Source organism: Osmerus eperlanus, chromosome 3, assembly GCF_963692335.1.
Source record: "Osmerus eperlanus chromosome 3, fOsmEpe2.1, whole genome shotgun sequence".
Classification (NCBI taxonomy): Eukaryota; Metazoa; Chordata; class Actinopteri; order Osmeriformes; family Osmeridae; genus Osmerus; species Osmerus eperlanus.
The window spans coordinates 9957214-9980398 of record NC_085020.1 but is presented as its reverse complement, the minus strand read 5'-3'; the positions used below and the strand labels follow the sequence as shown (position 1 = coordinate 9980398).

General features: G+C 40.9%; 2 protein-coding genes across 3 annotated transcripts in view; one reads left to right on the top strand and one right to left on the bottom strand.

The window, feature by feature from the left end:
- Positions 1–3975, bottom strand: part of appb (amyloid beta (A4) precursor protein b) — a 9965-nt gene extending 5990 nt beyond the window's left edge. For both annotated transcript variants that reach the window (XM_062457113.1, XM_062457114.1), the window contains exons 1-5: positions 3767–3975; positions 1150–1317; positions 730–859; positions 508–620; positions 66–244 (exon numbers count right to left, since the gene is read on the bottom strand). In XM_062457113.1, coding sequence (XP_062313097.1) covers positions 66–244; positions 508–620; positions 730–859; positions 1150–1317; positions 3767–3826 — 650 coding nt within the window. In that variant the 5' untranslated portion in view covers positions 3827–3975. The remainder of the gene's footprint in view (positions 1–65; positions 245–507; positions 621–729; positions 860–1149; positions 1318–3766) is intronic.
- On the top strand, positions 3464–23185 carry LOC134017474 (butyrophilin subfamily 1 member A1-like). The gene is made up of 7 exons (XM_062457116.1): positions 3464–3724; positions 18308–18362; positions 18562–18617; positions 19351–19650; positions 19846–20145; positions 20809–20948; positions 21430–23185. The coding sequence occupies exons 2-7, from the start codon at positions 18352–18354 to the stop codon at positions 21508–21510; spliced, it is 888 nt and encodes a 295-aa protein (XP_062313100.1). The 5' UTR covers positions 3464–3724; positions 18308–18351; the 3' UTR covers positions 21511–23185.

Here is a 23185-nt window from a genome sequence, read left to right as displayed (position 1 = left end):
GGGATTTATTCATTATTTCGCCTCTGTGTAATTTGTGTGTCAGTGTTGTGCGTTTCCATCCATACCTGTCTGTGAATTCTGTCTCAGCTCCACCCCACCATACGTCTGACTCCTCCCCCTCCAGGGCCACGCTGTCCTCTCGCTCCGCCGGGCAGCACACAAACTCCACCCCACGGAAACGGTCGATGCCACAAGGCAGCAACATCCCATAGTCGTGAAGATTCATGGTGCGGTCTCCGCAAGACTAGTTGTCACGAAAACAATGAGTTAGCGACAGCATGGCCCTTTTCCTTATTGCTGGTTGGTGGAGTTATCACAGGTAGTTGAGACCATCACAAACATATTTACACACTACTTAGTACCACTGGGTAAGAGAAATCAGGTTGTAGCCATTAGCAGGCTGTGGAGAGCAGTGAAGACTGAAATAGTGCTGAGTCACCACAGCAAGAACGACCCCATACATAGCGGGAGGAGAGAAAAAATAGAACCAGTGTGTTTTTGTCTTACCTCCTTGGCCACAGTGTGCCAGTGCAGGTGGCTCTCACACTGGTCCATGCGCTCCTGGTGCAGGAACTTGCACTTGTCAGGAACCAGCAGGGCGTCACTCACAAACTCGCCCACTACAATGCACACACAGCAAGTTCGTTTTTGTGCGTGCACATTAGCAGATGGACACACAAACACAACATAATGAGTTACACACTTGTGTACAAACAATACACTGCTTACCCAGGCAGCGGTAGGGCACCACGATGTGTGTGTGGCTGCGACACTGTTTGCGTCCCTTCTTGCACCAATTCTGGATGCTGACTGGCTGGTTGGCCTCCACCATATTAGTTATCTGAAGCTCAGGATAAACCTAGGAACAAGGCAGAGCTAGTTAGTACACCTAGGAACAGGGTAGGGCTAGAGTTGGTATACCTAGGGAAAGGGTAGGACTGGAGTTAGTACACCTAGGAACAGGGTAGGGCTAGAGTTGGTATACCTATGGAAAGGGTAGGACTGGAGTTAGTACACCTAGGAACAGGGTAGGGCTAGAGTTGGTATACCTAGGGAAAGGGTAGGACTGGAGTTTAGCCTTTCGGTACTCCGAATCAACTCTCCAAAACACATTCTCTATTCCTCCACTCCCCTCCCATCGCCTCTCACCTCCTGGCAGTACTGCAGGATTCCCTCTTTGGTTCCGATGCAGCTCTTAGTACCGGAGGGGTCCGATTCCCACCTGCCGCTCTGGACGTTGACGTGCATGTTGACCTTCCCGCAGAACATGGCCACCTGGGGCTCGGCCAGCAGACCCACTGAGTCATCCTCCGGTACCTGGGAGGACATGCAGGGTAGAGATTGGAGGCAGAGGGGCACAACGTGAGTTTTATCTTGAATGTGAAAGACGATACCCAGTTCATAAACAGGTACACAAAAAAAATCAGGCTGTGTCAGCAAATAACGTTTTCCGTCCTTTGAAAAAGATTTACAATCAACTGAGCAGAAACGGATCTTGCTTGTCCAGAGTAAGTCAACGTGCAGTTCTCTTACACTGAAACACATTTATACCCTTCTATTGCCCTTTCCAGACAACAAGGATTAGGATGTTTTAGAAGGCCGCAGTCTCTGTATTCCATTGTGTAACGTTGCTGTCCATTTCAGTTCTGATTAAAAATGATTAAACAGTGCAGTTAAGCCCCTGAGCCAGACAGCACTTTACAGAATCACAGCTCGCAGATCTGGAAGTTGCCAGAGACACAAAACCACCGCACAGCACTTAAAACAGTGTGTGTGCATAATCTCTCGTGATACAATTTAATGGGGGATTCTGTTCACATTCACCAAACAGTGGAGGGGGAGAGAAAACGAGAAAACAGTTCAGCCAATGGGTTGGAGTGGTCAACAATGTACACTCCTCAATGCTCCAGGGCTGACCCTGTGCTCTCTGTAAAAAAATATATATGAAAAAAATAATAATAATATTTTTTTAAATAACAAAAAATGTTTATGTATGTCTAAAATTACAGACACTTGGTGTAAAATGGCTACTGAAGTTCTTGTTACCGACTGTCATTTATTGGCCCTGACAGAAGACAACTCTCTCTCCCCTTGCACAGAATTCTGGGATGACTGTTTTTTCCTCTACTTTTGTTCGGGCTGAGAAACAGAGGAAGTGTCTTTCTGCCTTGTTACTCCTTCCTCTCCAAAACATAGGAAAAGACTTCTGCTTGTAACAAACAAACCAAATCCTCACAAGCCTTCTGGTATTGTTCTGTTGGTAAAGCCACCACACTACCTGTAGGGTTGAGTTAATTTGTGTTTGAAAAATCCCAAACTACATTCAAAATAAAACATTCAAGTGTATATTCTATAAACCTCATAACTATTTCAACACTGATTTAACATTAGTTGTATTTTAACAACAAATTATCTACTTACTCATCTACATAAGTATTCAGACCAGCCAGGCACTTTCAAACTGGGTGTTGACTTTTTTCAATTAAGTAGCCTTGCTTAAGAAGATCCATTCCACCTCCCCTGGGTGTGTCTGCTTGGAGAAGGAAGTGTCCACATCCAGCAACATCAAAGTGCACACCGTCTGTGATATCAGTAAATACCTTGACTACAACAGTTCCCCATTGAACAACCGTATAACCTCCCTAAGTAGACTACACTCAGTTGTTAAGTGGTCAAGTGTCTGTCACACTATTCAAAATTAATGCGCTATTAACTCGCATAGGACTCTCTGCTCATCAGTGGTGCTTGAGTGATATGCACGCGTGTTTAACTTCTGTTTAGCTGTCTCTAGTTATCGTCTTGATGTTATGCGTAGCCTACGTGTTAGTCTATATGTTGGCAGCTAAAAAAACCTTTATTTTGCCACACACCACATGTTGTGGTGTTCAAGCAAGCTGGGCAAGTATCAGTCTTAGATTTGATGCAGACACTGGAAATGATAGGCTTTGCGACCTGCTTCAGGTTTTTACTACTTGCGGCAAATTGCTAGCTTTCACTGTATGTGAACAACTGCCGCTTCTTAGCCACCGTTCACTGACGCCATCTTGCTGATGTCAAGCCATCCTTTCGTCCTGGAGAGTAGAGGACTCGCTTGCTGCAAATGTGCAACGCTATAACGGGCATATTTTGCCTTCACGGACCGGGAAACAATACTGCAGACAAAAATATATTGCTTCGACAATCCTGAGTAGACTAGGCTTGAGGTTCAATTAGTCTGGGGGCTTAGTTGAGGTGTTATTGACAAGGCCAATCAACAGAAATTATTGGAGACGTATCAAGGAAGGGATTTTAACACAATAATAGTAGGCTATCAGGGAAATAATGCATGCAGTCTAGTGCTACTAATCACAGTGACATGACAGCTTGCCTATTTAAAAAAAATATTGGCGAACTACTACTGTAGGCCTTTAAATGTGCCATGTTTAATATCTGACGTAGAAAACTTGCTTAATTGAGCCATATTTGGTCAACATAACCAATTTATTTGGGAACCGAATGATGCAGATCCTTTGAAATGAACGAACCTGGCAATTTAGTCGCATTCGAGATTGTTTGCATATCGGATTTCTGTCCTAGTAGCCTACTGCATTCCAAGAATAAGAAACTAGTCAAACGTCGGTTTTGACTACTTTTTGGTCTCGAACTGAGCTTGCCTTTGAAAGAATGGCTTGAAAGAATGAAAGAGAATGAAAATGGATTATGGACGTTAGAGGTTGCACATGAAGTAGGCTACGCATTTATTTGGACTAGTGGGTTGATTTCTCACCTCAGAAGACAGCGTCAAGGTCGCAAGCAATAACAGCAAATATGCCGTTCGTTTCCCCATAGCGATAACTCTGTTAGATTGGCCAATCTTATGAAATTTTCCGTAAAATCCGTTGTGCTCAGGCGTTATCCCGGTATCGTAGCCTATCCTATGTGTGTGTGTGTAGCCTGCTGTGTTTGTGTGATGATGGAAAATGAGATCGAGGCTGGCCAGCTGCTCCGAAGCGTGTCACCTGACTGGGCTCGCACGGTCATGCAGGATAGGGATGATAAAAGTGAGAACAAATGGTGTGATGTACATAAACAATGTGCTTCAAGTTATCTCTTATTAAATAATATGATATGAAAATGTTTATATGTTTATTAGGCCTGCTATAAGTCTAGCCTAGTTTTGCGTTAGGCACTGGAATAGGCCTATGCCATATGGCTTGGATAAGCGAAGATAAAAGAGCAACTTCGGGCATGTGCTGCCATCTATTGATATCTTCATTCTTTCTTGGTTAAAATGAATTTTGTATTAGGCTAAACGAGTAAAACGAATCTAGGCTTTGGCTATAAAACTTGGAATATGTTGATGACTACCCACTAGGGCTGTCCCGTATTTTGCGGGATGAAGCGGGGGTTGGCTTCTAGGGCTAGAGCGCTGAATGTTTTCTCAAAAGCCCCGAATCTTATAGGTAAACATTTGGGTTGTCATTTTAGGCAAATGTAATAATGTGTCCAACGTAATGTTTATATTACTTAAGGACCATTCAAATATGGGAAATAAAATTCCCATGGTTCCCGCCTTAATATCTTTGCCGTCCAATCACCGATTTTATTTCTGAAAACTGCCAGATACTCATGACAACTTAAGCTCAAAGCACATATCATTGGTTAAGGGGTTACTGGGAGGGGGAAATAAATGTATCGTCAGCAACGGCAGCCATTGTTTTCCGAGGCGGAGCCAGAGCGGATAACATGGGAGATTGCCTACAGTGTTAGATTTACAGCTTCGAATTGAAATCGGAGACGATATTATGAGTAAAGACAAGTTTCTTAATATATGTTGTCAATATTGTCAATTAAAAGTCTAAACTTTTTACTTACGAAGAATTTGTTTGTGGGAGTGACGCGAGTTTTTTCAGGAAAGAATTGCCTGTCCTGCCGTAACAGGTGTTGGACCGAATTCTCACTCGCCCGCAGAATCCCACTCCCCTACGCGTGAACGCGCACTGCCTTCCTAGCGTATTGCTAGTTGTAGTTTGACGAACCGAGGCGATTTTTACAAGCCTAGGTTGAGGAAACTGTCAGCAGGCTATTTGGGTGTGCTTTGCCTTCGGCAAGGGCACAACCTTTGTTCTCTCACATATACCCAACTAACACATGACGTTGCGGCAACGTTGCCAGTAAGTGCTCAGTTGGTAACCCGCGACGTTACCTTCTGGCAACGTCGTGGCAACGTCGTAGCAACGTTATAAAGGGAATGTTGCCAGTTGGTCCCATGGACAACGTTGCCACGACGTCGTACCTTGGTCGGCTGGTTACGTTATTTTTAGACCCGTGGACAACGTTGCCGCAACGTTGTACCTTGGTCGGCTGGTTACGTTATTTTTTGGTCCCCTGGACAACGTTGCCGCGACGTTGTACCTTGGTCGGCTGGTTACGTTATTTTTAGACCCGTGGGCAACATTGCCGCGACGTCGTACCTTGGTCGGCTGGTTACATTATTTTTTGGTCCCCTGGACAACGTTGCCGCGACGGTGTACCTTGGTCGGCTGGTTACGTTATTTTTAGACCCGTGGGCAACGTTGCCGCGACGTTGTACCATGGTCGGCTGGTTACGTTATTTTTTGGTCCCATGGACAACGTTGCCGCGACGTTGTACATTGGTCGGCTAATTACCTTATTTTTAGACCCGTGGACAACGTTGCCGCAACGTCGTACCTTGGTCGGCTGGTTACGTTATTTTTGGTCCCGTGGACAACGTTGCCGTGACGTTGTACCTTGGTCGGCTGGATACATTAATTTTGGTACCATGGGTTAAGTTGCGGCTAAGTCGCTCTTTGGTCGCAGGACAACGGATCTCGAGTGCATATAGTGGTTTATCCAGAGATGGAGAGATCACACTGGACTGCTCTCAGTTCTGACACTTTTGCAATGTACCCATAGTCTACATGAATTTCAATCACACACAATATTAAATGTTGCACCCAGCACGTATAAATGTAGACAATGCATGTAATTCATGTGCAGCTCAGCCCCAGCATGTCATTGGTCATCAATTTTCTCATATGCAGAAACATAGCTTTAATAAATAAGACTGAATCTGGAATATAATTTAGTCTTTCATTCTTTATATAAACATGTACAAAAGCAATCAATGTGTGATGTGTAACATGATTAAGCAAACATTCTTTGTATAGCACACCAAAGCTGTATGACACACAATGCAAATTTGTGCTCCAATAATTTTTGTGATACAAAATTGTTAAATGTGACCAAAAGGTAAGCGACTCTTAACCCTTGTGTTATCTTCGGGTCATTCTGACCCATCAGTCATTGTGACCCACCTTCGTATTGCGACAGATTTACCGCATACAAAGACAAAGTGAAGCATTTTCTTTTAACAGCTAGGCTGTCTCAGACCCCCCACATTGCAAAGGTTAAAAGAAAATTATTTTAATTTGTTTTTGTATTGGGTAAAATTGGGTAAACACAACGATGGTTCGTTATGAACCTTTGGGTCATGTGACCCGAAGGCAGCACGAGGGTTAAGAGGTTCATTTCCAAAGACAAGTCATCACAGAATATTACAATTCTTCCTTAGCAAACCTGTCCCTCAGTCTGCCCCTGAGCAACAACTTTGCGCATGCCCATTTCAACGCATCGCTCAAATTGGGGTTTCAGAAGAGATTTTGCAGGGGTTCAACACCGTCTTGTACGCATTGGATTTCAACTGGAAATTAGCTACTTCAAAGGTAAGTTTCTTTACAGAAATATATAAACATATTTTAAGAAATTTGATGGGGCATGCTTATACGTATATGTTTGAAATGTAGGCCATTTAGCCTGTTTATGTGCTATCAGATTCACATTGTTTACGTTAGGATTTCGATAGCTACAGTACAGTAGAGGTTAAACCCTCCAGAAAGTTATGGTGAAATACTGAAAATGCATAGGCCTACATGTTATCAAAGTTTAGCGTCTCACAAATCACCCACAAAAGAATCAGTGAAAATAAACGTTCAGAACTGTTAAAAAACCTTGTCCCAAAATAGTTTATTTAGCCCGGAATTTTCAAAGACTGGAGCTAGCGTGGCTTATCACGTTTTAATCACAGCAATGGCGTCTATAAAAGTATCATGTCACTAATTTTTCCAATTTGTACATGACATCTTTTTTTGGATAAGTTTATTCGTTTTAACCTTTTAGATGCGTGAGTTTTAAATATTTCCGACGCTTCCACCAGTTATTTTTCCAAAACGGCAGCTAGGTTGCTTTAATTAGCTTCCGTTACCTAGCAACCTAGCATAATACTCGTAGCAATGCTACTACCTGCTAGTGTTACTTGTTAGCCTACTAATTGTAAATTTTGAAGCCATACTATAGCGTTTGTCATATAGTTTTTGTCTATCGGAAAACAGTCGGTTGGAATGTTCAGAATCACACATGTGCGACACTACGATGTGGGGCCCTGCTTTCGAACGATCACATATGTGCAATGCTACTCCTTTTATATCAATATGCTATAACTATGTACATAAACTACATTCCATTTTCATTTCTGTACAGATTATCCTACCACCGTCACACGGCCTAGCACTGTGTCCCTGGGAAATGATGGTAAAGTAATGAATGACCGTTTAAAACAGTGACAATAATTGTATGAGCCATGGCAACCTAAAGGCTATGTTTTGAAGCAAAAGCATGACTTAAAACTTTTGCATCACCAGATTCCATACCCCTAGATGTCAACTCTGGTCAGGTGGAGGTGAACCAATTGGGGGCCCAGGAAAACAGCTGGCAGCCAAGTGCAAATATAAGACACTCAAAAAAATATATGCTTTGTATACAACCATTCAAGGTAACATTTGTTATTTACATAAATGTTACAGCTAATCTAGAAGAACCACAGTGTATGCCAATCATGCTAACTCTTGTAAACTTGTTTTACTTGTCTTTAATGACAGACACATTACAGGTTATGCTCCGGAAGATGGAGACATTGGAGGAGAACCAGCGAGAGGCTCTCCTATTCAGGTGACTACAGGGCAGACACACTGAAGAGGTGCCAGTGATGGACCTACAGGTGGCCCAAACACAGGCTGAACTCCAAGACGCCTTAAGCGAGGAGCGCCTTAAGGTGCTGGAGTTGCGAAAGAGAGTGGTAAGTGTTTGGAGATGCCATGAACTATGGCTTACACGCAGCGTTCAACGTTCACATTGGTGCTGACAATAAGTTCATGACTTCTAATTCCAGACGCTGTGATGAAGTGGAAGACGGGACTGGGAGAGAAAGCTGTGGAGCTCCTCATAGACACTCAAACACAACCCGGCAGCCCGTTCAAAACAAGCCAGGTGAATGAATCATGATTGCAGCTTCCATATCCAACCTTTCACATGGCTATGTGACACAAATCTAGAATCACATGTTTTTTTGATGATGTATATTATTTTAGATGTGATTTTTTTATGACTTGTATAGCGCCTTTTTACACGTGCAATTATGTTGATAGAACACTAACTTATTTTGTGCTTCATTGTCAGGGCCAACAGACAGGACCTGTAGCGGGGACTGGCAGAAGATTTTAATTCACTGTTTGGCACTTTGTTTGAAATAAAATGACAATGTTACATGGAAATGCTGCCTTGTTTATGATTAGCTGGAGTTAGGCTACACATCACACAAACCTCCTAAAGTTGGCTACCATGTAGACTATTATACAAGAACAAGTAGCATTTTGGGCAAATGAGGTCTGCATATGAACCGCCCCAATATAAGCAGTAGAATTGAGAAATATAGGTTACTTAGTTAACGTTGCAGTTACGGACTGGCAACGTCACAAAATTACGTTGCTAGGAGGTCGCGGTTACGGACTGGCAACGTCTGAAAATTACGTTGCTAGGAGGTCGCGGTTACGGACTGGCAACGTCGGAAAATGACGTTGCTAGGAGGTCGCGGTTACAGACTGGCAACGTCGGAAAAATAACGTCACAAGATTACGTTGCGGTTACGTTCTGGCGTCCCACAGATGCACGGTCCCGCAACGTCGCCAAAGACATTGCGGCAACGTATGTTTGGTCATCGAGTGACGTTGCGGCAACGTAAGGGCAACGTAACTGTGTTAGCTGGGTATATTATTGTTGGAATGCTGCTTCAGCATTCCAAGTATTGTTCTTTGAATCTTTATTCAACTTATTGTGAGAATGCTGTTCAGCATTCTCACTATTGTTTTTCAACTTCTCAGTTCTTCCGCCGTTTTTTGGCCTTTAACTCGTTCTGCATACTTTAACCGATTCCTACAACTTTTGTATCAAAACGTTCAGCTCCTTCAGGAGATGATGGCTATGACTTTTGGTATTTCTCACTTTTATACTTTTTAAGACATTAAGGTTTTTGTGCAAATTATTCTCCCATTAAAAGTAATGGTAAATCCTTTCAAATCATTAAAAAGCTTCCTCCTCTTTCAAACGTAACTACTTCAGCTTACTTTCAGCTAGAGACACCATTCAACCTTTAAAATGTTCACAAGACATTCAGCTATTCCCAAATGATTCAGCTTTTTCAAATGTTCAGCCAATTTTGAATTATGACAGTTTGAAATACATTAAAATGTTTGCTCCTTCTTGATTTTTATGAATGAGCAGCAAGCAGAGTGGCACACTCTGCTGGCTGCTCTTTTTCTGATATTCAACTAATTTGTCAAACAAATTCCTCTAACGTTCATATAGTTTAACTTACAGAAACAAGTTATACCTTAAAATGTAGGAAAAATTGTCCTCTTTCAGCCAATGTAACTACTAAAGAGCTCACATTTACAGATTTTCAGCTATGAGCCTTGAAGCGAGAGCAGCCTTTCAAATTCTCTCACTAACTTCAATGGAGAGGTGAGTAAAATCAGTCAGAGAAAGCAAGAACGAACAAGATTTTGAAACTGCCGATAGAGTCGTATTTCTGACCGCACAGACATATAAAGGACATCTCTGGTTTCGGCAGAGTCTTGGGTCTCGGAAAATATCCTTGTATTTTGGATTGGACGTATAGTTTTGCGTCTAGGTCAACTTGTTTGAGGTGTGGATGCTAGGTACATGTTCGTTTTTCTCTCTGCCTAGCTCCTTAGCTATCACAGCTGCGCCATCACCGTGGCAACCAAACAAACAAGCACCAGGAAAGCAAAAGGAACACGTTTTTGAAACTGCAGGTAGAGTCGTATTTCTGACTGCACAGACATATAAAGAATATCTCTGGTTTCGGCAGAGTCTTGGGTCTCGGAAAATATCCTTATATTTTGGATTGGACGTACAGTTTTGCGTCTAGGTTATCTTGTTTGAGGTGTGGATTCTAGCTACATTTCTCTTCTGTGCCCTCACCGCGTTAGCGATCATATCTGCACCATCACCGTAAAGACAGACACGCACCACTCAGTCTCTCACACAGGTGATTGGTACATTTACTTGACCATGAGAAACACGATTACTAGCAATTGTCGGTTTATACCAATAATACGATTACTCCGTTTACATGTGTAATTAGTTATGCGATTACTCAATAAACGCGTCTACATGATTCTTTTTTATTAATCGTTGTATGCTCCACGGACAAAACTTGCACCATCATCCTTCTGCAACAAAGTGTCGCCGTGTCTTCCTGTATCGGCCCTACTGCTGTATGTTTCATTCCATCAACACATTGAATCCTACTAAGAAAGCCGAGTAAACGCACTCAATGGTAGGCTACATCTGCTACTGCTATTACTATCCCAACTATAATTTAATCTGTTAAAACGATAATATTCTTGTTACGACTAGCTAGCCTACTTCTTCTTCTGTTTAACAGTTCAGCTTTCAGCTTCTCCCACATTGTAGGCTATTTTAGCTCTTAGCTTTGTTAAGATGATGCAGTTCAGCTTCCACACTGCCTCTTTTGTGTGACTCACACATTTTTGAAATTCATTTCAGCTTGCGGGTATTTTCTCATTTCTCACTTTTATACTTTTTAAAATATTAAGGTTTTTGTGCAAATTATTCTCCCTTTAAAAGTAATGGTAAATCCTTTCAAATCATTGTTGGAATGCTGCTCCAGTCCCTTTCAAAAATACCTTTCGGTTGCTTTGAAGCTTCAGATTCTAACTTTCTACTAAATTTTCACTATTTTCAGCTTTTTTAGCATGGTCAGCTATCCCCATTCAGGTTTTCAGCATTCTCACTGCTGTTTCGCAGGAACAGCCTTTTCTAGTTGTGAGAATGCTGTTCAGCATTCTCACTATTGTTTTTCAACTTCTCAGTTCTTCCGCCGTTTTTTGGCCTTTAACTCGTTCTGCATACTTTAACCGATTCCTACAACTTTTGTATCAAAACGTTCAGCTCCTTCAGGAGATGATGGCTATGACTTTTGGTATTTCTAACTTTTATACTTTTTAAGACATTAAGGTTTTTGTGCAAATTATTCTCCCATTAAAAGTAATGGTAAATCCTTTCAAATCATTAAAAAGCTTCCTCCTCTTTCAAACGTAACTACTTCAGCTTACTTTCAGCTAGAGACACCATTCAACCTTTAAAATGTTCACAAGACATTCAGCTATTCCCAAATGGTTCAGCTTTTTCAAATGTTCAGCCAATTTTGAATTATGACAGTTTGAAATACATTAAAATGTTTGCTCCTTCTTGATTTTTATGAAAGCAGCAAGCAGACTCTGCTTGCTGCTCTTTTTCTGATATTCAACTAATTTGTCAAACAAATTCCTCTAACGTTCATATAGTTTAACTTACAGAAACAAGTTATACCTTAAAATGTAGGAAAAATTGTCCTCTTTCAGCCAATGTAACTACTAAAGAGCTCACATTTACAGATTTTCAGCTATGAGCCTTGAAGCGAGAGCAGCCTTTCAAATTCTCTCACTAACTTCAATGGAGAGGTGAGTAAAATCAGTCAGAGAAAGCAAGAAGGAACAAGATTTTGAAACTGCCGGTAGAGTCGTATTTCTGACCGCACAGACATATAAAGGACATCTCTGGTTTCGGCAGAGTCTTGGGTCTCGGAAAATATCCTTATATTTTGGATTGGACGTATAGCTTTGCGTCTAGGTCAACTTGTTTGAGGTGTGGATGCTAGGTAAATGTTCGTTTTTCTCTCTGCCTAGCTCGTTAGCTATCACAGCTGCGCCATCACCGTGGCAACCAAACAAACAAGCACCAGGAAAGCAAAAGGAACACGTTTTTGAAACTGCAGGTAGAGTCGTATTTCTGACTGCACAGACATATAAAGAATATCTCTGGTTTCGGCAGAGTCTTGGGTCTCGGAAAATATCCTTATATTTTGGATTGGACGTACAGTTTTGCGTCTAGGTTATCTTGTTTGAGGTGTGGATTCTAGCTACATTTCTCTTATTCTCTGCCCTCAGCGCGTTAGCAATCATAGCTGCACCATCACCGTAACGACAGACACGCACCACTCAGTCTCTCACACAGGTGATTGGTACGTTTACTTGACCATGAGAAACACGATTACTAGCAATTGTCGGTTTATGCCAATAATACGATTACTCCGTTTACATGTGTAATTAGTTATGCGATTACTCAATAAACGCGTCTACATGATTCTTTTTTATTAATCGTTGTATGCTCCACGGACAAAACTTGCACCATCATCCTTCTGCAACAAAGTGTCGCCGTGTCTTCCTGTATCTGCTCTACTGCTGTATGTTTCATTCCATCAACACATTGAATCCAACTAAGAAAGCCGAGTAAACGCATAGGCTACATCTGCTACTGCTAATACTATCTCAACTATAATTTAATCTGTTAAAACGATAATATTCTTGTTACGACTAGCTAGCCTACTTCTTCTTCTGTTTAACAGTTCAGCTTTCAGCTTCTCCCACATTGTAGGCTATTTTAGCTCTTAGCTTTGTTAAGATGATGCAGTTCAGCTTCCACACTGCCTCTTTTGTGTGACTCACACATTTTTGAAATTCATTTCAGCTTGCGGGTATTTTCTCATTTCTCACTTTTATACTTTTTAAAATATTAAGGTTTTTGTGCAAATTATTCTCCCTTTAAAAGTAATGGTAAATCCTTTCAAATCATTGTTGGAATGCTGCTCCAGTCCCTTTCAAAAATACCTTTCGGTTGCTTTGAAGCTTCAGCTTATAACTTTCTACTAAATTTTCACTATTTTCAGCTTTTTTAGCATGGTCAGCTATCCCCATTCAGGTTTTCAGCATTCTCACTGCTGTTTCGCAGGAACAGCCGTTTCTAGTTATTATTATATCAACTTCTTAGTTCTTCCGCCGTTTTTTGGCCTTTAACTCGTTCTGCATACTTTAACCGATTCCTACAACTTTTGTATCAAAACGTTCAGCTCCTTCAGGAGATGATGGCTATGACTTTTGGTATTTCTCACTTTTATACTTTTTAAGACATTAAGGTTTTTGTGCAAATTATTCTCCCATTAAAAGTAATGGTAAATCCTTTCAAATCATTAAAAAGCTTCCTCCTCTTTCAAACGTAACTACTTCAGCTTACTTTCAGCTAGAGACACCATTCAACCTTTAAAATGTTCACAAGACATTCAGCTATTCCCAAATGATTCAGCTTTTTCAAATGTTCAGCCAATTTTGAATTATGACAGTTTGAAATACATTAAAATGTTTGCTCCTTCTTGATTTTTATGAATGAGCAGCAAGCAGAGTGCCACTCTGCTTGCTGCTCTTTTTCTGATATTCAACTAATTTGTCAAACAAATTCCTCTAACGTTCATATAGTTTAACTTACAGAAACAAGTTATACCTTAAAATGTAGGAAAAATTGTCCTCTTTCAGCCAATGTAACTACTAAAGAGCTCACATTTACAGATTTTCAGCTATGAGCCTTGAAGCGAGAGCAGCCTTTCAAATTCTCTCACTAACTTCAATGGAGAGGTGAGTAAAATCAGTCAGAGAAAGCAAGAAGGAACAAGATTTTGAAACTGCGGATAGAGTCGTATTTCTGACCGCACAGACATATAAAGGACATCTCTGGTTTCGGCAGAGTCTTGGGTCTCGGAAAATATCCTTATATTTTGGATTGGACGTATAGTTTTGCGTCTAGGTCAACTTGTTTGAGGTGTGGATGCTAGGTAAATGTTCGTTTTTCTCTCTGCCTAGCTCGTTAGCTATCACAGCTGCGCCATCACCGTGGCAACCAAACAAACAAGCACCAGGAAAGCAAAAGGAACACGTTTTTGAAACTGCAGGTAGAGTCGTATTTCTGACTGCACAGACATATAAAGAATATCTCTGATTTCGGCAGAGTCTTGGGTCTCGGAAAATATCCTTATATTTTGGATTGGACGTACAGTTTTGCGTCTAGGTTATCTTGTTTGAGGTGTGGATTCTAGCTACATTTCTCTTATTCTCTGCCCTCAGCGCGTTAGCAATCATAGCTGCTCCATCGCCGTGGCAACCAAACAAACATGCACCAGGAAAGCAGAAGGAACACGTTTTTGAAACTGCAGGTAGAGTCGTATTTCTGACTACACATACATATAAAGAATATCTCTGGTTTCGGCAGAGTCTTGGGTCTCGGAAAATATCATTAGATTTTGGATTGGACGTACAGTTTTGCGTCTAGGTTATCTTGTTTGAGGTGTGGATTGTAGCTACATTTCTCTTATTCTGTGCCCTCACCGCGTTAGCAATCATAGCTGCACCATCACCGTAACGACAGACACGCACCACTCAGTCTCTCACACAGGTGATTGGTACGTTTACTTGACCATGAGAAACACGATTACTAGCAATTGTCGGTTTATGCCAATAATACGATTACTCCGTTTACATGTGTAATTAGTTATGCGATTACTCAATAAACACGTCTACATGATTCTTTTTTATTAATCGTTGTATGCTCCACGGACAAAACTTGCACCATCATCCTTCTGCAACAAAGTGTCGCTGTGTCTTCCTGTATCGGCCCTACTGCTGTATGTTTCATTCCATCAACACATTGAATCCAACTAAGAAAGCTGAGTAAACGCATAGGCTACATCTGCTACTGCTAATACTATCCCAACTATAATTTAATCTGTTAAAACGATAATATTCTTGTTACGACTAGCTAGCCTACTTCTTCTGTTTAACAGTTCAGCTTTCAGCTTCTCCCACATTGTAGGCTATTTTAGCTCTTAGCTTTGTTAAGATGATGCAGTTCAGCTTCCACACTGCCTCTTTTGTGTGACTCACACATTTTTGAAATTCATTTCAGCTTGCGGGTATTTTCTCATTTCTCACTTTTATACTTTTTAAAATATTAAGATTTTTGTGCAAATTATTCTCCCTTTAAAAGTAATGGTAAATCCTTTCAAATCATTGTTGGAATGCTGCTCCAGTCCCTTTCAAAAATACCTTTCGGTTGCTTTGAAGCTTCATCTTATAACTTTCTACTAAATTTTCACAATTTTCCGCTTTTTTAGCATGGTCAGCTATCCCCATTCAGGTTTTCAGCATTCTCACTGCTGTTTCGCAGGAACAGCCGTTTCTAGTTATATCAACTTCTTAGTTCTTCCGCCGTTTTTTGGCCTTTAACTCGTTCTGCATACTTTAACCGATTCCTACAACTTTTGTATCAAAACGTTCAGCTCCTTCAGGAGATGATGGCTATGACTTTTGGTATTTCTCACTTTTATACTTTTTAAGACATTAAGGTTTTTGTGCAAATTATTCTCCCATTAAAAGTAATGGTAAATCCTTTCAAATCATTAAAAAGCTTCCTCCTCTTTCAAACGTAACTACTTCAGCTTACTTTCAGCTAGAGACACCATTCAACCTTTAAAATGTTCACAAGACATTCAGCTATTCCCAAATGATTCAGCTTTTTCAAATGTTCAGCCAATTTTGAATTATGACAGTTTGAAATACATTAAAATGTTTGCTCCTTCTTGATTTTTATGAATGAGCAGCAAGCAGAGTGGCCCACTCTGCTTGCTGCTCTTTTTCTGATATTCAACTAATTTGTCAAACAAATTCCTCTAACGTTCATATAGTTTAACTTACAGAAACAAGTTATACCTTAAAATGTAGGAAAAATTGTCCTCTTTCAGCCAATGTAACTACTAAAGAGCTCACATTTACAGATTTTCAGCTATGAGCCTTGAAGCGAGAGCAGCCTTTCAAATTCTCTCACTAACTTCAATGGAGAGGTGAGTAAAATCAGTCAGAGAAAGCAAGAAGGAACAAGATTTTGAAACTGCCGATAGAGTCGTATTTCTGACCGCACAGACATATAAAGGACATCTCTGGTTTCGGCAGAGTCTTGGGTCTCGGAAAATATCCTTATATTTTGGATTGGACGTATAGTTTTGCGTCTAGGTCAACTTGTTTGAGGTGTTGATGCTAGGTAAATGTTCGTTTTTCTCTCTGCCTAGCTCGTTAGCTATCACAGCTGCGCCATCACCGTGGCAACCAAACAAACAAGCACCAGGAAAGCAAAAGGAACACGTTTTTGAAACTGCAGGTAGAGTCGTATTTCTGACTACGCATACATATAAAGAATATCTCTGGTTTCGGCAGAGTCTTGGGTCTCGGAAAATATCCTTATATTTTGGATTGGACGTACAGTTGTGCGTCTAGGTTATCTTGTTTGAGGTGTGGATTCTAGCTACATTTCTCTTATTCTATGCCCTCAGCGCGTTAGCAATCATAGCTGCACCATCACCTTAACGACAGACACGCACCACTCAGTCTCTCACACAGGTGATTGGTACGTTTACTTGACCATGAGAAACACGATTACTAGCAATTGTCGGTTTATACCAATAATACGATTACTCCGTTTACATGTGTAATTAGTTATGCGATTACTCAATAAACACGTCTACATGATTCTTTTTTATTAATCGTTGTATGCTCCACGGACAAAACTTGCACCATCATCCTTCTGCAACAAAGTGTCGCCGTGTCTTCCTGTATCGGCCCTACTGCTGTATGTTTCATTTCATCAACACATTGAATCCAACTAAGAAAGCCGAGTAAACGCACTCAATGGTAGGCTACATCTGCTACTGCTATTACTATCCCAACTATAATTTCAGCTGTTAAAACGATAATATTGTTGTTCCGACTAGCTAGCCTACTTCTTCTGTTTAACAGTTCAGCTTTCAGCTTCTCCCGCATTGTAGGCTATTTTAGCTCTTAGCTTTGTTAAGATGATGCAGATGATGCAGTTCAGCTTCCACACTGCCTCTTTTGTGTCACTCACACATTTTTGAAATTCATTTCAGCTTGCGGGTATTTTCTCATTTCTCACTTTTATACTTTTTAAAATATAAAGGTTTTTGTGCAAATTATTCTCCCTTTAAAAGTAATGGTAAATCCTTTCAAATCATTGTTGGAATGCTGCTCCAGCCCCTTTCAAAAATACCTTTCGGTTGCTTTGAAGCTTCAGCTTATAACTTTCTACTAAATTTTCACTATTTTCATCTTTTTTAGCATGGTCAGCTATCCCCATTCAGGTTTTCAGCATTCTCACTGCTGTTTCGCAGGAACAGCCTTTTCTAGTTCTTTTTGCCCCCCTAAAACTCAGTCAATATTTGGCCTACATAGACAACCTAGGTGTCAAAAGTTTCGTCTTGGTACCGATTGAGTTGCTTGTATTGGGATTTACGTTCCGTTGCATGGTTTAGGCTTAGGTTAAGTTTTTGTGGCGAAAAGTGAAGCTAACGGTGGCTAATTTGCTAGCCACAGTCACTGACGTTACTAACGTCACTACGTCACTAACGTCACGAAAACTTGCGTGACTACCTCAAGCAGAACATTAGTTTAGCAGCTCGTTAACTTCTGGGAGATAGCTAAGCTAACTACTTTACTGCAAGGCAGCTGCAGAAACGCCACAAGCAAAGAGGCCAGGGTGATAACTATTTACTAATTTTACTTTGTGATATGACACACAATTGTGATGTGTAATGTACAATATAAGCTGATATTATTAAGGAAGTACATCTACTTTCGGAAACAGTAGTTTACTATTTCACTGAAGTATTAGCATCATGACATTAGCCTCTGTTGCCCGGGCAACACATAACAGTGGTCTATGATGCATCTGTTTAGGTTGTGTTCGAATACCCTTAAAATGCTCCCTATGATGCATCTGTTTTGTGAGACACGCTTTACTTCCGCATTCCTCGATAACAATGGGAGTGTCGCAACTCTCTTTTTCTATGGCTCTGGCCAGTACTTCCCAAGCTGAACCATGAGAGCGCGGAAGTGTGAGTGTGTGGGAGGGTGCTTGTGACAGCGTCAATGGACTTTCAATTCTTATATAGGCCCACAACTTCTCATTTTTAATTGACACTCTATCCACCCAGCTCGAAGAGAAAGATCGGCGCATTTGCTCGGCTACATTAGAAAAATGACTTACGGGTAAGTAAGTCATAAATAAATATTGAACATACATTTTGGGATTAACACAAAAGGTAGTGGTGTGCTATGTAGAGGCTCGTAATTTAATCAAAACTTTATTAAACATTAACCATCATTTTCCACATTTGAAAGCCTATATCTGATCAAATTCCGGTGGACTGACTGGCTGTTCACACTATCCGTGTATTCTCACCTGCAGAACACAATTTGTCTGTCAAGCACTCCTGGTGTTGGCTACACTTGTAACACTTGCAGGTAAATTGGTTTTTGTACAGTCAGTGTAACCGTAAGCAATCTTCCCAACCCAGGCTTGCCCATAGCCTTTTACACTTGGCAGAGTTGACATAGCGCTGGCATGTATTATTTGTATACTCCGCGGAAGTGTCATTCCGTACATTCTAGTTGTTAGTGAACCACTCCAAACTCCAAAAGTTTGTGGTAAGACTAGGATGTTAGATCATGTCTTCAGAATACCAAATCCAGACACATTACTCTCTAGTGTTGTTTTCCGAGGCGTGAAGAGATAGTCTGCCATGACCATGAACAATATAGATTGTTTGTCAATGAGAGCCACGTGCTCTTTCGTATGTAGCCTATATGAGCAGACAGTTTACAGAAAATACTAAACCTCTACATTGTTGAGCTATTGTCTCTCTTTTCAAGGTAGCAGGTCTTGTGGATTTGTTTACATAGCCTTAGTGTGAATAGGCTGTCATTAAGTCATCACTCATTCAGATATGCAAAGGATTTATTTTGTTTCGCTGTGTGTGTGTGTGCTTGGTGCACTTATTATTAAGTAGACCAAGCATCAAAGCTGTTTAAAGATGACATCCTTTTAGTTTCTATGGAATGTGCATAGTGGCATCTTGTTACACAATATTCATCGCGGCCTTGGCCTCAAGCCGAGGAACGTGAGGTGAGGGCTTGGGAAAACACCGGCATGGCTACACCAAGGACCTAGTTCTATACTACTTTTCTTTCTCCACAGATGCAGCGAAAGTCAAAGGCATTGTAGGTGGGAGTGTCCTGCTTAACTGCTCCTGCAATAACAGAGATCAAACCCAATTTCTTTCCTGGCAGCTGGGCGAAACTATACCAGTACTACTCAGCAAAACAGGAAATGACAAACATACACTTGGGGAAAGGTACACTGGCAGAGTGAACCTTCCCTCCTCGAAAGACTGCTCGCTCCTTATCTCTAATGTCAGCGTGGCAGACGAGGGGATTTACAAGTGCAGCTTCTTCAAGCCATACTACGTCTATGAATACATTAATCTCAGTGTCTCTGGTGAGTCTTTGCCATCATTAGTTAATTCTTAATTAATGTCCCCAACCATTCATTCATCCATCCACATCACAAATTGTAACGGCCATAAATGACTATTCATTACAAATCATATTGTAATAACTATACTGGGAGGCAATTTATTTAATGTGTAAGTCTGCATATTTGTTATTTATTAGTCCCCTCTTTTCTGCCCAGCGAGCTACCATGTGTGTATGGAACAGGTCACAGAGGAGACTCTGGAGGTCTCCAGAGGAGGACCCAAGATGTTTCAGTGTCAGGCTTCAGGAGGCTACCCAGAGAGCAAGATTCATTGGTACCTGAATGAAAAGCCTCTCCACAACTGCTCCAGGACAGACAGAAGCAGAAAGGACAATTTCACTGGACTTTTCCACCTTAGCAGCAACCTGACTATAGAGCTGAATGGAAGTGCAGACAGGCATATCACATGTGGGATTGAGACCCTCGGCTTGTCAGACACGTCCAGCTGCAGCAGTGGTGAGTTGATAGGTTTTACCTAAAAGCTTGAAAAGTAACTGGTGCCTCTCAACAGTCCTTATCTGGTTCAAAGAATACATTCATCCTTAACCATAACCCTCGCCTTGCCTTTGGCTCTCGATTCCTGTCAAAAAAACAAGATACAACAAAAAAGTGAAATTTACCTGTCCCTGAGCTGTACAGAAAAACTGCTGTGAATGGTCTTTTTCAATTTCCAATTTTCTTGGAACTAAATTTTTTATTTATATTGTTTTGTTGTAAGATAAGTGTTGGATCCTTCAGCGAACTCTGCAAACAGATGCTAGATATAGTACTGACATCTTACAACCCATGTAGTGAAGTCCACACCTTAGCCATCCTTAGTCTTTAGGAATTTCTGGTTTAACACACTGAAATGAGCAGGGTATCATTGGGACGAAGATGTCTGACTGACACCCAATGATCACTCCTACTTGAGGACTGTACTACTGTATGTACAGACACAAACGTTTGCTCTTACAGTATGTACTGGCACAATTTACTAGCACTAGCACTTAAAGTGCTAGTTTGTTTGGAAGATATGTAATCCTCTACACCTGGATCATTGGATCAGCATGGATTACGTGGCCATAGCTTACTTCTGTTGACTGCTTTTTGACCTCCTCCTTCCAATCTTCCAATTAGATATTCCAGTCTCTCCCCCAGGGAAGTCCCAGGGAAGCACTTCAACTTTCATGGCTGCCAGTGTCTCTGTTCCTGTATGTGTGTTGGTGCTGCTCCTGGTTGTGTTGGCACTGGTGGTATGGCGGCACCAGATAAAAAAGGTGAGGCAAGTCCATTGTTATTTATTCTACACAAGATGTTATTGACTCATATCTTAAAATGAGGATATGTGGTTTGTTGAAGCATAACTATTGTTATTATTAGTTTTGTTGATTAGCAGCCATTTAACTGATTGTGATTGTGTGTCTGTGAGGTGGATCCATTTAATGATATCTTGTTGTTGCCAAAACCTTATTTGGTCCAATAAAGTTGAGTAATGAGTTAGACATAAACACAATATTAATACACAATTTGCTATGACCTTTTTGAACTCATGAGCACCAAAATCTAAACACAAGGTTACAATTATTGATAAATTCTGTGTAGAAACGTTGATATGAGATAAGCTTTGATGATTCACTCCACCACCTGAGCACAGAGTCGTAACAAATAAACAGGCTGACCCTGAGTCAATCCTATGGCCAGTGTATTGTGGCCAGTATGCTGATTGATCTGGCTCCATATGATGTTTTGTATCATCAGCATTCATGCATCAAGAAGACAAGAATTCATCAAGAAGAAGTCAGGTGGCTGAGCGGTGAGGGAGTCGGGCTAGTAATCTGAAGGTTGCCGGTTCGATTCCCGGCCGTGCAAAATGACGTTGTGTCCCTGTACTTACTGTAAGTCGCTCTGGATAAGAGCGTCTGCTAAATGACTAAATGTAAATGTAAGAAGAGATCGATTCCTTCCTGCCAGGCACGCCAGGAAATTCGTGCTCAATTGTTCTTCGACTTATGGAAGACAACCTGGAGGGCTTATCACTGAATGAGAGGAAATGACACAACTACTTGAGACAATGCTTGTTTTAGTACCAGCGAAGAGCAACATGACGTTGTTTGAATCAAGACTCAGGAACAAAGCAGCACCTTCCATATTTGGTTCTCCCTGGGAAGTAACAGATACAACCACACAGTGGACCACTGTCTGTGTCTCTGACCACACTGTGTGGCTGTCAGAGACAGATACTGTCCCCTAGCCCCTGTGGGAGTGATAAAAATGGGACCAATCGGTACAAGGGTCAGGAAACACCTGAAAGACAAATGGAATTACAGGTCAGGGTAAGACAAAAGCAAGGTGGTGGCTACTTGTTTCTGAACTTTGAGTACTAGATACAGGATGTAAGAAATAATGGTGGGGTGCTTTTTTTTGAGGAACTAAGAAACTGTAGCAAATTAGCAGTAGTCGCTGAAAACCCTTTGAGAAATTCATAGATTTAGCCTATTTTTTGCAAAGTGCTTTTGAATGAGGAAGCAGTGCATGGAAGTGGTCTCGCCATGTCTTTAACCATGCTGTCAAAAACACGTCAACACGAAGCTTGGTGTACAAGAAAAGTGGTGATATTAGGTGCGATAGACTTTTTCACATTGGACCGGCTCAAACTACTGGAGCACGGTCATGTGGAAATTGTAAGAAATCATACAGACTGAGCTCTCCGAGTTCTAAGAGCCGTTTGAAAATGCTTCAGTGAGGAAACGCAGACACTCTATGGCTTGAAGTACAAGGCTGAAAGTTAGGCTCTAGTTAATCCTCTGGGTGGTCTAGGCTTTAGGCTTAAATAAAAGAGAAATTTTGATTTAAGATGTACTTCATACTCTTTCACTCTATTCTAAGTCTGAGTGCAATCATGCTGTGAAAAGTGATCAAGTTAGTGCTACATTGTAATGAACATTATTACCACAATTGCAAAAGGGTTTGTAAATATGTTCTCAATCTTAAAAGCTGATTAAACTGTACTTTGCTAAAGAATTCTTCTTTTCTGTGGTCATGTTCCACCATCATGTATTTTATTAAGTATAAATCATGTTATAAATTCCAAACAAAATGTCAGTTACTGTTGTGGCTTGGGTCGAGATCCTCAGCTTGAGACCTGATATGTCATCATAAACTAGTGCACTGTGCTTGTCTGCATACAGTATACCATAGACTGTACACCACCAAAAGTGTGACCCACTCAACAATGCTGTATATTCATAATCTCTTGAGATTCTCTATCAAAGTCAACAACGTGTGCAGTATGTTGTTTGGCTCCTACTGATTCAATCATTTTAAACAGTCGTATACACAAAGCCCTGCAAACGGTTTCAAATGACACTAAGATGGAAGATATAGTGAACTGTATCGTTATATATACAAAATCTGTAACAGCGTTTAGAATTCTACAAATGCATAAAACTAGATTATAAACTCTTACATGTTATGTTGACTTACACCCTTTCCTACTTTTTCATCCACCATTGGT

Coding starts and splice junctions, on each gene's coding strand:
- LOC134017474 (XM_062457116.1), top strand. Junction 18,618..19,350: donor TACACTTGTAACACTTGCAG/GTAAATTGGTTT, acceptor CTTTCTCCACAG/ATGCAGCGAAAGTCAAAGGC. Junction 20,146..20,808: donor CACGTCCAGCTGCAGCAGTG/GTGAGTTGATAG, acceptor TCTTCCAATTAG/ATATTCCAGTCTCTCCCCCA.